General features: G+C 40.4%; 1 protein-coding gene across 1 annotated transcript; it reads left to right on the top strand.

The window, feature by feature from the left end:
* Nucleotides 1–2,794: 2,794 nt before the first annotated feature.
* On the top strand, nucleotides 2,795–12,051 carry Il22ra2 (interleukin 22 receptor subunit alpha 2). Its single transcript, XM_010626668.1, has 5 exons — nucleotides 2,795–2,855; nucleotides 5,669–5,804; nucleotides 8,002–8,180; nucleotides 10,730–10,899; nucleotides 11,902–12,051. Exons 1-5 carry the CDS (start codon nucleotides 2,795–2,797, stop codon nucleotides 12,049–12,051), a joined length of 696 nt encoding a protein of 231 aa, XP_010624970.1.
* Nucleotides 12,052–14,636: the final 2,585 nt, after the last annotated feature.

Below are 14,636 nucleotides of genomic sequence, written 5' to 3' on the forward strand. Positions count from 1 at the left end.
CCTTTCTGCGCACCTTTCACTTCAGAAAGCATGCAACTGTCCTGGAATAACTCTGCAATTTATTATCTGGCAGTGGTAGTCTTGGCATGGTCTCTGAAGGAAGTCCCAAAAGGCTCTGCTCCAAGAGCACTTGGTCAGAGACGAGGCCTTCTGTGAGTGGCACCAGCTCCCCACAAGGCCTCAAGCTTCCAGTATTCCTCTCCACAGATGCCGAGTCCTGCCGGAGGGTGATGACCTGGAGAGAAGAGCTTGCCCTACTCCTTTTTCCTGCAGAAGGCCATCCTTCCCTGTCTGTGAGGACTCCTGCCCCGCAGCACGGTTCACCCTGTCTGTTAGTGCACCTAACACAGCTCCAGTCCTGCCTAATCTTATGGTGGAGGATGGGGGAGTAGGTGGCTTTGCAACCACCTTCTGGAACTCTGTCTCCCATAAGAAGGGGAAGAAAGAGATCAATGAAAGTCACAACCTTGCCCTTGCTCATTGCTGCCTCTATCCCTGCCTTCTTCTAGAAGGAAGGATCAAGAAGCTACAATGCTTAGCTTATAGTGCGGCAGCAAATCTTTGTTTATTGTGAATGAATGAATTAAATGAACAAGTGCGGCTCAGCAGCCATCACTATTGCTCATTAATGGGACAATTCTACTAAGAACCTGACGAGGCTAATTGCACAAGAAAATAACACCAAAGTGTATTTCCTCTTTTGACCTCAAGATTCTCTTTCATTAACAACACAAAAATTGTTTTATGACTTCATTGTGCTTCATTGTATAATTTTAGTGCCTCTAAAACCGTATGGAAAAGAGCATTTGTAAAATGATGAATCACAGGCAAAGAACAGATGACCTGGTTTGTTCAGATGTAAAGGAGATATGAAAAAGATCTAATGTAGTCCAAATGATTGTCCTTCACATTCACATTTTAATGTTGCAGCTGGGGATGTAACCCAGTAGCGCCAAACCTGCTTGGCAAGAGCAAGGTCCTGAGTTTGATCCCAAGTACAAAAATCAGCCTTGTACCAACGTCCCTCATTTAAGACCAGGTGAGTTGTTTTGTCACTGTGACTAGGTTCAAGGAGATCCTCCCAAAGAGGAGACAGGGGGCCTCAACTCACTGTGGAAGAGGATCTTAACTCATCATCATGGAAAGCATCTCAGGATGCATCCATGAAAGACAATTTATTAGGAAGGATCAGAAAGTGCACTCAGAAAAAGTTCAGGCTTTTGAGAAATGAGGTCCACTATGGTTTTGTATTGGGGGTGTTTATGTGGTCTTGGGGTATCCAAAGCTGGGATGCTTATTTCTTTGAGCTGTTTATCATTTACCTGGTGTTTCCTTAATGTCAGGTTAGTCACTAGTGGGCTAAAGCAAAAACTGGCTTTATCAACTATAGGTTAAAATGCAAACCATCGGTGCATGTCTGATGTTTAGAGACATTTGATCCAATTCAAACCACAAGCCAAATTTAAAGATTTATTTTATCTTCAAGATTCAGGGCTTTAGGAGTGAGAAGCCAGAAAGAAAGACAGGCTTGAAGTGAAAAAGGCATTATAATCTTGGGTAACTTTGTGACTTGAAGCTTCGGTTTTGTTAAATTTGCAATTTTAAAATTACACTCTCCTCGTCTCCTTTCTACCTGTCTTATTTCTCCCATCCTGTCTGGGATTCACTCGCTCACCTTGGCGCTATTTCCATAATGTGTGCCCTACCCTGCCCTCGGGCCTGCCAGCCCTGCTCCAAGGACAACAAGCTTTTCACACACGCATGACTTATAGCAACTCTTTTTTCTTCAAGTGATTCCTATACTTTTATAAAATGATAAAATAATGCAGCAAAATAAACTTGTAGTTGCTTCAAGGAAACATCTGCCATTAGTTAAGCAGAGTGGTCAGCTTAATTATTTTATTTCCTTATTTTTTACTACGTGCCTAGCTTTATTTACAAACCATTCATTTACAAGATGAAAATATCTTCATTCCCTCATACAATACTAGACCACTACTGTACATCTTTTGAATGAACTTTTCTACTGTTAAGACTTAAAATTCTGAGATAGAGAACTGCATTAATGAAAACAAAACAACTACTCAGATGCTCAACAAAACCAAACAAAACTTTGGTTCCTTTAAGATATTCTTATTTTAAGAATTCTAAATAGGGTGCCAATCCATACAAAAAAAAAACAAACAAACAAAAAAACAGGTTGTAATGGTCAAGCAGCAGAAGAAAAACAATAACTTACTCAATTTAATAAATTTCAACACCAGAATAAAAAAGATTGAACCTGGCTGAAAATTCTAACACAGCTGAGACATTAAACCAGGAAGTTATAATTTATACTGAAATATTAATACATCCTTAAAAGCTATTATAGCCATACTAAAATAAAACTTCTTCAAGGTTTACTTCTCCTGTAATTCAAGAATATGAGCATAACAATATTATACTTTTTATAGGCTCCAATACCTGTCTTTAATATATAAAGCCCTATATGCCAATACCTCTAATAATTTTATACTTAATTAAAATAAGTCTGTAATTCTTCTCTACTACTTTGATCTCAGTCATCTTAAATATACCAATTAATTTTGAAAACACAATTTAACCACAGGATTCTATAAATGACAAGCACATTTTGTAGTGAACTAAATATATATTCAACCATGCAATGCTCAAGTGTTCAGTACCTAACTGACAAACAGCAATGCTGACCTTGCATGTTTTACAGCTCCCTCCTCTGGGATGAGCTGTCTTACTGAAAGGAGCACCAGCTGCCTGGCCAGTTGCACTTGCGACCATGATGCTTAAGCATTGCTTTCTAGGCTTCTTCCTCAGCCTCTTCCTAACTGGTGCAGTAGGTAAGTGCCTTGTTTCTTTTTAATGACCACAGCTTTGTCTTGAAGTTTGATCAAGAGACTGTTAGAAATGGCATTAATGTTTTTTATGGGCTTTGTAGTTAAAACTACAGCTTTCTGAGGTCATTAAATGCTAAGAGCACATGGGCTCAGTTTCTATGTGCAGCCTGAATAACTAACTACACAGGTATCTAATGAAGACCTGCTAAAGAGGAGACAGTCTCGAGGGTGCAAGGACAAATGTGCATCCATCACTCTCACTGTAGAATTTCTTTTGCTTTGCAGAGACTCTGCCCATAGGAATTATAAGCACGGCTCCTAAGCCAAACTAGATTTCAACTCAGCCACTTGCTAACTAGGAAAACTTGTGCAGTTTCTTGAACAACCTGTGCCTCGATTTCCTAGAATGGAGGTTGTAGGTCACTGTGAAGATTCAGTGAGTTACTGTATATGCCAAGTGCTTAGAGCAGTGTCTGGCATAGAGTAGGGGTGCACACAAGTTGTGGGAATTCGCTGCTGGCGTTTGCAGAGAACCCTTCAGTAACACAGAGCATCTTGTTGCAACACACCTCTGAGCAAAGCCATTGGGATCCCAAGTCAACACGAGTAGTTGTCAGCAAAGAGGGCTTCAGTGAATTCCTGTGAGCACACTCAGCTCGTCAGTGACAGGCATATAAAAGTAATTCCAGCCCCCTTCTTCTAGAAATCTGTGCTATGCCTCTGATCCTCTGTAACCAGGGCTCTTTTAACAAAATATGGCAGGAACTTACCAGTCCCGTCACCTTGAGCTAGATAAGCACCTTCTTTGGGGCTAATATACAACTTCTCATCTACCCCATCAAAATAATGCAGTAATGAAATTACCTACCTTATCTGGTGGTGGAAACTAAGTAAGTTGAAGAGAATGAGCACAGTGCCTGACATATGTTGAATATTCATATTTGTTCAATGTTCAATGAATCCGAGCCAGAAGAGGGAGGAGGAGGGGAGCAGGAAGAGAAGAGATATTCTCTTCTAATAGCTCTGCCTCTCCCATTCGCTCCTCTCTCCTGAAGCTTTACTCTTGGTTTTCTGCAGTCAGTAAGAGGCAGCCCTGGAGTCAGTCTCGGTTTAAGAAACAAAACAAAACAAACACACACACAGCTTCACCATTTGCTCCTGGGTAAGTTCCTTCACCTCTCAGAAGCTTAGGGTTTCAGTCTGTAGGAGGAAGCTGCAATCGCACCTACCTTTCCCACAGAAAAGCTAAGCAAATCCAGTAGGTGAATAAGATAAAAGTCCCTTGGTGCCTGGCACAGAACATGTTGGTGGTAGTAGAAGTGATATTGTTGCAAAAATGAGACAAGAAATCCAAAGACAGAGAGATAAAAGGCCTGCAGATGTCTATCTTCAGGTTAGCAAATCAGCTTTAGGCAGGTTTAGGAAACTGCCTGCCATGTCCTGAGAACCTCAGAAATTTTTATGTCCTAAATGTAATTAATTGAGTACTAATGGGGGGGGGTTAAAATCAACTGTGGCAATAGGTTTTTCCCAATTACACATCACTATTTAGTATACTAAATATAAGTAAGAACAAGTCTGTAACAAATAACAGTGTTAACACCATTTGATAGGTAAGAAAAGATACCCGAGGAAATAGCCCCATTTATTAGCAATTAACTAACTGTGAAAGTTGCTAAGATCTTCCATCTGGAAATATTTTCTCTCCCTCAGTTAGGTGATATTTGAGCAAAGACGTAAAGAGATAGAAAAATGGACCGTGTACAGATATAGAGGAAGAAATCCAGGGGAAGAGCAGCTCAGGAAAAGGGCAGGGCCGCTAAGATTGGGTCATTGCCAGCACAGGGGAATGAGAAAAGGAGACCACTCCAGAGCAGAGAGGTGCAAGGTAACAGAAGATGAGGTCAGGGAGAAAACAGAGATGTTCTCTGTTTCTTCCCTGGCCCGAACTCTCTTTGGACCAGAAAATAAAATCTTGTTGCAAGTCTCCTGGTGGCATAAGAGTAAACACAAGTAAGCTTGGGGCACTGTTCCACATGATCTGAGGAAGTAAGCACAGCCTTCCCTCTGCTGCCATGATCGCTATCCAGAGCTCTTGGGCTCCAGGGAGGTCTTGAACAGTGGCCGCACCAGTATGGGCCAATTCATCTGAGCAATCCTGCTTGGGCACACAGAGCCAGGAGGCGGGCAGGTAGTACCACCGTTCCGGAGGGGATAGCAAAGACAGAACTGCCTGAAGGTTGAACCAGAGAATGAAGGAACTGAGTGCTGGGCTGAGGTCCTGGGACCAAATTCATCCCAGGTAAATTTTGCCTCTGACTAATAGTCACATAGAGCCTGCTAGGGAGAGGGACAGGTGATCTCGGTCTTATATCCCATCACTATCTGGGAAAGAACGAAGGACAATACTCTTTCAATAAAATTTATTTCCTTGGGGCAGGGGGTGGGAGGATAGCACATGTGTTTTTATAGTCTGGAACTCATCATTCTAAACCTTCATCCTGGGCTGGAGATGTAGCACCATGGTAGAGCACTTGCCTGGCTTGCACAGGGCCCTGGGTTCTACCTCAGCATCACAAAAAAAAAAATAAAAAAAAAAAAAAAAAAAAAGAGAAAGAAAAATGAATAAAACTTTAATGTGCATGAAAATCGTTATATTGCAGCATCAAAAATGTTTGATTTCTGGGCTCCCTTTCCACTACCTACACTTAGAGCAAGTGCTTCAGGAAATCCTGATGCTGGTGTCACAGTAAAAACTGCTGCCAATAACCATGGTGCTCATCGTCATGTTCTGTCTTTCCTTCTCGTTACTTTAGGAACTCAGCCAGCTCATGACTCTCTGAAGCCTCAGGGGGTACGATTTCAGTCCCGAAACTTCCACAATGTCTTGCTCTGGCAGCCTGGACGGGCGCTCACCAGCAATCGGAGCACCTATTTTGTGCAGTACAAAATGTAAGTAAATTGAGCTTCCTCCAAGTGACAGAAAAGGCCACAGGGATGACACATTCTGGAACACAATGGAGTTTTAGTAGCTGGGCTTTTTTCTGAGGAGTTTTAGATGGTTTCAGAAGAAGCAGAGACAGACAGAAGTGACTTGTTGCCCCAAAAAGCTGCTTGGGGACTTGAAACACTTGAGGATACACAGTCTTTAGGCCAAACACTTCAGCCCTAGGAAAGCACCGAGAACTCTGGCTCTGGTACAGCGCACATTTGTTGAATGAGGGCCGGAAGGGCCTTGTTTTTCACACAGCAAGTACTATTAAGAGCTGAAGTGAACTTGTGGGAAAACTGAGTGTGTAAAAGGCTTTTCTAGTCTAAAAATCATGTTTTAGAATAGCATTACTGTTTACGAAATTCTTTTCAAACCTTAGCACACTGGGACGTGCGGCCACACGCTCCTCTGGTGGATCCTCACACTACCCCTGCAGGACCAGTGCCAATGTTCCACTGTCCCTGACACTCCCTGGATCCAGGCTTGGAAATGCACACTGCGGATTTGAAAAAGGCAGCCTTTCCTGTGTTACATTTCTTGAGTTTTTAGAGGCTGTGCCTCTCCTGACATAGCTTGAGATGTTGGCTGAGCACAAGACGGAAAGTATTACAGCTTAGTTTTCGTGTGTTGTTGTTAGAAATTCAGAAAATCAGAGATATACATGAGGCAAAGTAGCATTTTTTTACTCTATGCCCTTCCAGCAGGGGATAGACCTTAGTTGAGATTGTCCTACTAATTTCAGAAGGAATAACCTCAGAAGTTTCTTAGCCTTTAATTGTTCCTGCTTTTTTTTACACACTTTGTTTAGCAAATGTAAAACTCCCGAATCTTTACAATAAAGGATTCCATATTTAAAAAATAGATCTGACATAGCTAGAGATACCCCAGTAGAGAGGAAGTAGCAATCAGTATTCTTTATATGTCCCCTTAGGTAGCCTACTGGGTCCACAGTTTATCTGTGGGCAAAGTAACAAGGGGATTAGAAGCTGTATTACCATCAGGATAATGAAGATTAAACTTCAGAACACCGTGGAAGATTTTTAAATTTTTAATTCCTTTTCTTTGAAAGGGCTCCCAAAGGTTATATAAATTTCAGGTCTCAGGATACCTGGAGCCATTGCTGTCTCTATGATATTTTTCAGTTCCAAATGCAGATCTGTAATTTTGAAAACTTTCGCTTTGGTTATTTCTGGTTCCTGTCAGTCTACAGTTAACAGATTGAATAGGACAAAAACCTCGGTTATCATGTTAAAAGACAAGCCAGTCATTGCAGTTAAATTCAGCTAACAAAGACACGGTCTCATCAATAATTAAAAGTCATCAAATTGTGCCCCACATATGCTATTGCTTCTGCTTTAATCCTGATGTAAGAGAACTGCTGCCATGATATAGATTACAGAGAATTGAGACCAGAAATAGTCCTCATTTCACGGCTCCGAGATTAGGCTTCAAACCCTTCAACAAAGGAGGACCCTTTCTCCCCAGCCTCCACTTCCTGTTCTGCTCCCTTCTGTCACCTTATTGCTTTGGCTCTGATTTCTGACTCAAAAGGGAATAGTCTTTGTCTTCTTTTTGGCTGTTACACCATCCCCTGGCCTCAGCGTCAACCTGCCTCTTTGCCTCATTACCTTTTGCACAACTTTATCCCCCTCTCACCCAGCCCCTAATCACAGAGCTCCCTGTGGTGCCCTCACCACAACTTCCACTTGATTTTCAATAAAAAGATGAGTCATGTGTGTTCGGTGAGCATCACCTAGGAGGACAACTTCTCAGGATCAGCCATATTGCTCAACAGGAAGCCCATGAGAAGTGGAGGAAAACCACAGAGTTGAAACCTCAGAAGCGTTAAGGATGGAGAGAATGAGTATATACAAATGGAGGATGGTCCATGCACCAGAAGAATCACTTTGACAAGTAGGAACAAAATAAAAACCCTTATATTAGCGATCCAGAAGGTGCCAAGGCGGACTTTATCTTTCAGCCCACTAGCACTTCAGTTAACAAGACAAAAAAATCTTCAGAATTTTCACATACTGAAGATTGCAATAAATGGTACTGATTTTACAAGGTAGATTTCAACCTGTCTAAAGAATGAACTCACTGAAAACTCCTCCGATGGAGAAAAGAAACAGATGCTTGTAATTTTTCTTTCTTTAGGTATGGTGAGAGAGACTGGAAAGATAAGGAGGAATGCTGGGGTACTCAGGAACTCCTTTGTGACCTTACAAATGAAACCTCAGACCTGCAGGAGCCTTACTATGGGAGGGTGCGGACGGCCTCGGCAGGAAGCTACTCTGGCTGGAGCATGACCCCGCGCTTCATTCCCTGGTGGGAAAGTGAGTGAGTTCTGTGGGGCTCTGTGCCTTTTCTCTTCCTGCCTTTGAGCTGCCTCACAGAGCATGGCCAAGTACCACGCCCTGTGCCTTGCTGGTTTTTAAAATCTTTTGCTGAGATACAAATCATGCTTCTTACAATTTACTCATATAACATAGTAAATTCAATGGTTTTAATGTATTTGCGTATACATTTAAACATCACCCTCAACTTTGAACATTTTCATCACCTCAGAGAGAGACTCCGTGCCCTGTGGCTATCACCCTCCTCTCCCCTGATTACCCAGCATGCCCAGATCTGCTTCCTGTCCCTGTTCTAGATGAAATCGTAATATGTGGTCTTTTGGGACAGGTTTCTTTCACTTAGCCTAATGTTTTCAAGGTTTATCCATGGTTGTAGCACATATCAATATTTCATTCCCTTATATGCGCAAATAATATACCATTATGTGGGTTTTCCACCCATCAAGTAAGAATCGCTAAAGATTTTGGTTGAGATGAAGGGAAGCTTTGGCTCAATCCTATTAAAATGGGGGCAGTGTTAGGAAGAGTTTAGCATGTTTTTACATCGCATCCCCTCTTTTAAAAAAAAAGGCTTTTTATTCCAGGACCTCATAGGTAGGAGACTTAGACATGCGGTTTGTAAACCAGCTGAAATTGGAGCTCCTCCCATAGAAGCAATAGTGAAGAGCCCTGCCCACTCAGCCATCCCAGCACCCTCCAGCTTGGAGTCCTCCTCCAACAACTCCAAGGGCTTTTTGGAAAAGCCTGTTTAAAAAAAAATAATAATAAGCCTCTAGGATCTTAGGACAGCACGTTCCTGGAGCTTGCCTAAGGAGCCAATAAGCCACCTATATGCATCGGCTCATCACAGACCTGCTGCTCAGCACAGGATCTTATCCTAGGGGAAGACATTCTGGTTCCCGGTGTCTATCTAGGGATGAAGCAAGATTTTAAATAACAAAAACACTATAAGTAGGAAGCAGCATTTGATCCTCTGTAATTTCAATATTATCTGAACCTAGACCTTCTTGGATTAAATATAGATATGGACTTTTAGAATAGGACTAATATTCTAACAGTATGGGCTACAGGCAGATTAAAGAATCACCTTGCCTCTTTATTATTTCAGCAATTATTTACAAGGTATTGACTATGTTCCAGGCATTTTATAATGTCCTGGAGGGAACATGGCAAGCACAGAAGACAACTCTTTCTTCCTTGAGCTTTCTGTTTAATACGGAAGGCAGGTATCAATAAAAGAATTACACCTGCGTAAAACAATACTTGTGACAAATGGTCCAAAAGAGAGTTGCATAGTGCTATGAGAGCCTGGCCAAGTAGGGAGCTGGCTAGTGATGTTAGGAAAAGCATCCCTGTGCAAGTGACACTTGAGCTGTTAGCTATAGATAAAAAGGGGTTAATTGGATAGATGGTAGAGCAGAGCATACCAGGCAAAGACTCACTGGTAGGAGGAAGCATGATAATGCAAGGAACTAGAAAACAGCTGGTATGGTGAAATACATACAGCATGCAAAGAGGGAGGATGAAATGGGGTGAGTCTGGAAAGGTAGGCTAGGATGAGAATTTTCTGTGCAGGGGGAAGAACTTCCTCTAGGAAAAAAAATATAAATAATTACAGGAAGGTAGGCAGGAAGTTATAGGAATGGAAAGTTGAGTCTTACTCATGCTAGGCAATAAGTCCACCACTGAGCTACACCCTAGCCCCTCAAAATGTAATTTGAACTGGGGGACCATATTACCAGACTTACGCACTGAAAAGATCACTTTGGTTATATCTGAAGAGACAGACTGAATGTAGGCAAATGAGGTTACTGTAATAGTCTACAGAACATAGGTCAGCTTGAATTAGGAAAATGAAGAGGGCTATAGACAATTTATCATTGGAGGAATATTTCATAGGAAAAAATGGCAGGACTTGGTAATAGGCTAGATATAGCGGTAAGGGAGAAAAACATGTCTAAGATGATCTGTAAATGTTTTCCTTGCACAACTAGATAAACTATTGAGATGATTTTGATGGATTTTCACAGCAAAAGACCGGTTTGGTGAAAAGCAGAGTAATCAGGATTGTGAGTTCAGTTTTGGGCAGGATGAGTTTAAGGTGTTTTGAGAAGCAGAGCATGGTAGCACATGCCTGTAATCCCAGCACTCAGGAGGCTGACACAGGGGGATTGCCACAAATTTAAGGCCAGCCTGGACTACTTGGTGAGTTCAAAGCCAATCTGAACTTCACATTGAGACCCAATCTCAAAATCAACCAATCAAAACCTGAAAGATATGAATCTATAATCTGAAAATTACAATGAATACCAAACAACAAAACTGTAAGAAAATCCATACTTAGCAATATTACAGTGAATCTGGGGACAATTAAAAGTTTCACACTCAATAATGATCTGATTTGGGGGAACAAAATACATGAACCAGAATTCTCTCACTTTGTAATGATTTTTCATGATGCATAGTATGTCCGTGTGTCACATTTCATTTTTTGAATGGTTTGTCAAAATTTCCTGTTCTTTCTCCAGCAAAAATAGAGCCTCCAGTCATAAACATAACCAGAGTTAATGGATCACTGTCCGTGGTTCTCCATGTTCCAAATTCACCATATAGAGACCAAAAAGGAAAAACTGTATCAATGGGAAATTACTATGACCTAGAATACCGAGTTTTTATAATTAAAAATTCACTAAAAATGGTAAGTTCATTGCTTTGTTGAATGTTAAATAGCATTTTGCTCATATCTTTTGCTACTCTATCTCTTATTTCCCCCACCCCATCTTGTTTTGTTCTTTACTTTCACCCCCAGTGATAAACAATGGCGGTTGGCTCACCATCTAAGCTTATGTGTGCAGATGCGTATGTGTTGTGTTTTGTGTGTCAGTGTGCGCATGTGTGTGCTTTTCCATCACTCGACTTGCCTCCACCTAGTCTTCCCTGCATATCTAGAAATTGGTAACAATATTCCAGTCCATTGACTGCCAAGAACTTTCATTTTTTATGGGTTATATATTTGCTTAGTAGCTTTTGAATTACAGCACTATGTATTTCTATCAATTTTGCAATGGTGATTTGTAATTTGCTATTAGAAAATCCAGCACCAGTGCCCTTGTCTGGGTCTGGTGGTGACCTGACTGTTCCTTTTCTGGTGTCCATCTTAGACAGTTCCTTTGGTTGTAAGAAAGAGAAACCCATTCAAACTCCTTCAAATAGAAAAGAGGAAAAGAGGGGAAAGTTTCATTAGGAGCTAACAAGCGACACCATGGATACCCAGAAACAGGAACCGGCACTGCCTGGCTTTATAAGGACCAGAGAGGGGAGCAAGGGAGTGAGTTTTCTGGAATCCCATTCTGTCTCTCTGACCTTCCGTGACCTTGCGGCCACATGTTACACTTTGACATTTATCCCTGCAAATCTGCTCATTCTCTTCACTGCACAGTGCCAGTTCATGAAAAAGAGACACTGATCACTGGGTCAGTCATTCCATAGCACTTAGGGAGAAGCCAGGTGGCACCTACTGGGCCCCTTAACTGTCCCTTTACTGGGTGTGGCCCAGAAGCAGGGAGTGAGATGTGTCTGGGAAGGAACCTCACCACCCACCCACTGCCAGGACCCTGCATAACTTTCTGATTTTAACAGAAATTAAGCAAATCGGTGGCTTTCTAGAAAACATCTGATTTTTTTTTTCTCTTGTGTGCAGGAGCAACAAGTGTATGAAGGGCCTGACAGAGTTGTTCAAATTGAAGGTCTCATACCTTACTCTGGTGCCTGCATCGTGGCTGAAATATACATACCCAGGTTTGACAGAGGAAGCCCAAGAAGTGCAAAGAGATGTGTGGGGGTTGCATAAATTGGAACAAAATGCTCTGAAGGATGAAAACCACAGTTCTCCAGGAAGGGAATGGCTTGTGTTGGAGGCTCTTATTCAAAGTCATTTTTCTATTTTCTTGAACTGATGTTCACCATTACATTTCAGGGACTTGTTTATCCATTCTTTCTTTTTTGTAAGTAACATGCCTGCTGAGCTTTTTCATTAGTACGAGTTTGTAGTTCATAATGTTATCATTCCTTTTGTGGAGTTGGTACATGTGTGAAACATATCTTAATGCCCTTTTCATCCCCTTCCCCTCCCAACTTCCTCTATCTCTTAGTTCCCTTCCCATTTGAGAAAAGTCTTTCTCCCTATTTCCTACCATCAATCTTTTATTTTACTCTTTATATCTTGGGTTTCACACACAAGAGAAGACATGCAACACTTAAGCTTGTGTGTCTGATTTATTTCACTTAACAATGTGGTCTCAAAGTGCATCCATTTCCCTACAAATGACTCAAGTTTATTTTTCTTTATGGCATAGTAGCCCTCCATTATGTGTAAATACTCCACATTTTCTTCATCCATTCCTCTGTTGATGGATAAATAGGCTACTTTGAAGATTTAGCTATTATGAATTTTGCTGCTATAAACATGAGTACACATCTCACTGTACTATGATGTCATCATTTATATTTCACTTGCAAACTAAATTTGAGCAATGCTCCACAAAAATTAGAATTTTAAGAAAAGCCAAAGAATAAAGGGCTCTATGAGATAAAGAACTTAATTTCTAAATGTAATATCCTTAACAACAATATTCATTTTTGTAGAACAGCAAAATAAAAAAAAAGCAAGAACCCCAAACTAAAGATATTTAACAAAATGTTGAAATGATTTTTTTTACAAATATGGTTAGAGTAACATATACATACTCATGTTTATAGCACAGGATGAAACAACATAAATATTGTGTAGACATACCAACACCTCACAAAAGATGTAATCATTATGTACTACAAACATATACTAGTAAAAACTGAAAAAACAATAAATAAAATACAGACTGAAAAAAGGTGTTACAGACTGAGAGAATAATAAAGCAGTTAACTTGATGTAGTTATGCCAATTTAAATTTTTTCTATGAATGAGTATTTTTCTGTGCATTTCTAATTGATATGAACATTCTTTTTGTATATTTACTGCCTATTATAAAACTTTTCTACTTAAAAGTTTGTTTTAAATTCTACCTTGTATCAATAACAGTATTTGAAAGTCAACTTTTCATCATCTCTAGAATAATATCTAGATTATCAACAACATGTAAATATCAAATGAAGCCTACTCAATATAATTTCCCTTCATTTTGTACCTATCACGTGAAGATCATCTTTTCTGGTTTCTGTTTTTAACATCATCTTATATGAATTTATCTTTATTCTCAAAATGAGGCATACTAGTTCTCCTCAATAAAGAGAAAAATAAACCTTAACTCCACTAGTGATTCAACGATCCTAGTAAAGGGCCTCTTGCCAGTACACCCTCACAGTGCTTATGGAGGAGGATCACATAGATGACAGTCTGACTGGGGACAGTCAGGGTCCATGTAGGGAACTTGACTCAAATCTGAAGGCTCTCAGTGGGTGGTAGGTTTGCTGGGAGAGGGCCTGTGTGAGCAGGTGTTTTCAGAGATCATGAGGCTAATCAAACCCTTCAAATCCTCTCAGCCTCCCTGAGACCAGATCAGTGGAGTAAAGCTCAGTGTAGCCAACAGCAAGCTGCCCGCCTGATTCTGGGCTAAGTCCCTAATATGTGATTAAGGTTGTGTGTCTTGTGAGGAGATGTATATCAAAACGTTTTCTCAAGTCCTTAAGAGAACTGTGATTCAAAAGAATAATTGGTGTTTCTGGTTATATACAATTAACTCACAAGGATAAATGGATTAAATATTACTCAGAAAAGCATAAGTGGGGAGTGAAGAAAAGAGCAAGAGCTAGAGAATTATTTTAATTGCTTTTTCCATGTAGTCAGAAGACCGAGTTGAGCATAGTCCTAGATGGAAAGATTGACTTTTAGTGATGGTTTTGAATTATTAATTATTATTTTTGGCTTATACCTTTTTACCTTTTGTCCTTTTGTGAGGTGGGTAATGAATTCAGAATAGCAGTGCAGATGGGCAGCAGGGATTGTGTGTGACTGATAAAATTTAATGTCAGAAAATTTAATGTAGGAAATCCAATAGTTCTGAAGCCTGACTTAAAGAAAAAAACAACTGCAGTTACCTCATGAAAGTTATTGGCAGCATCAAATTTTGATTTTATTTCCTTTGCTTTTGCCTTCATGCTTAAACTTTAAGTCATGATGAGACAAGTAAAAATACTGTGTGAAAAATGCTAATTATCATATTTTTCATCATGCTAGGACTATGTTGTCACACTATTTCAATAAATCATTTGGTCTTTAAATTTTGCTTTGCATTTTGAAATATTTGTTATTTGGGCTTTTAAAGAAGCAAACAATGTCCTTTAAGTCTTGCCAGGTGAAATCTTACCTGGGCATCTTAAGCTCACACTAAGTTCCAGCACAGAAGAGGCAAGCAGTTTTGAGCAGAACTCCAGGCACTC

Source organism: Fukomys damarensis, unplaced genomic scaffold (genome assembly GCF_012274545.1).
Source record: "Fukomys damarensis isolate Sample0158 unplaced genomic scaffold, DMR_v1.0_HiC HiC_scaffold_14, whole genome shotgun sequence".
NCBI classification, from domain to species: domain Eukaryota; kingdom Metazoa; phylum Chordata; class Mammalia; order Rodentia; family Bathyergidae; genus Fukomys; species Fukomys damarensis.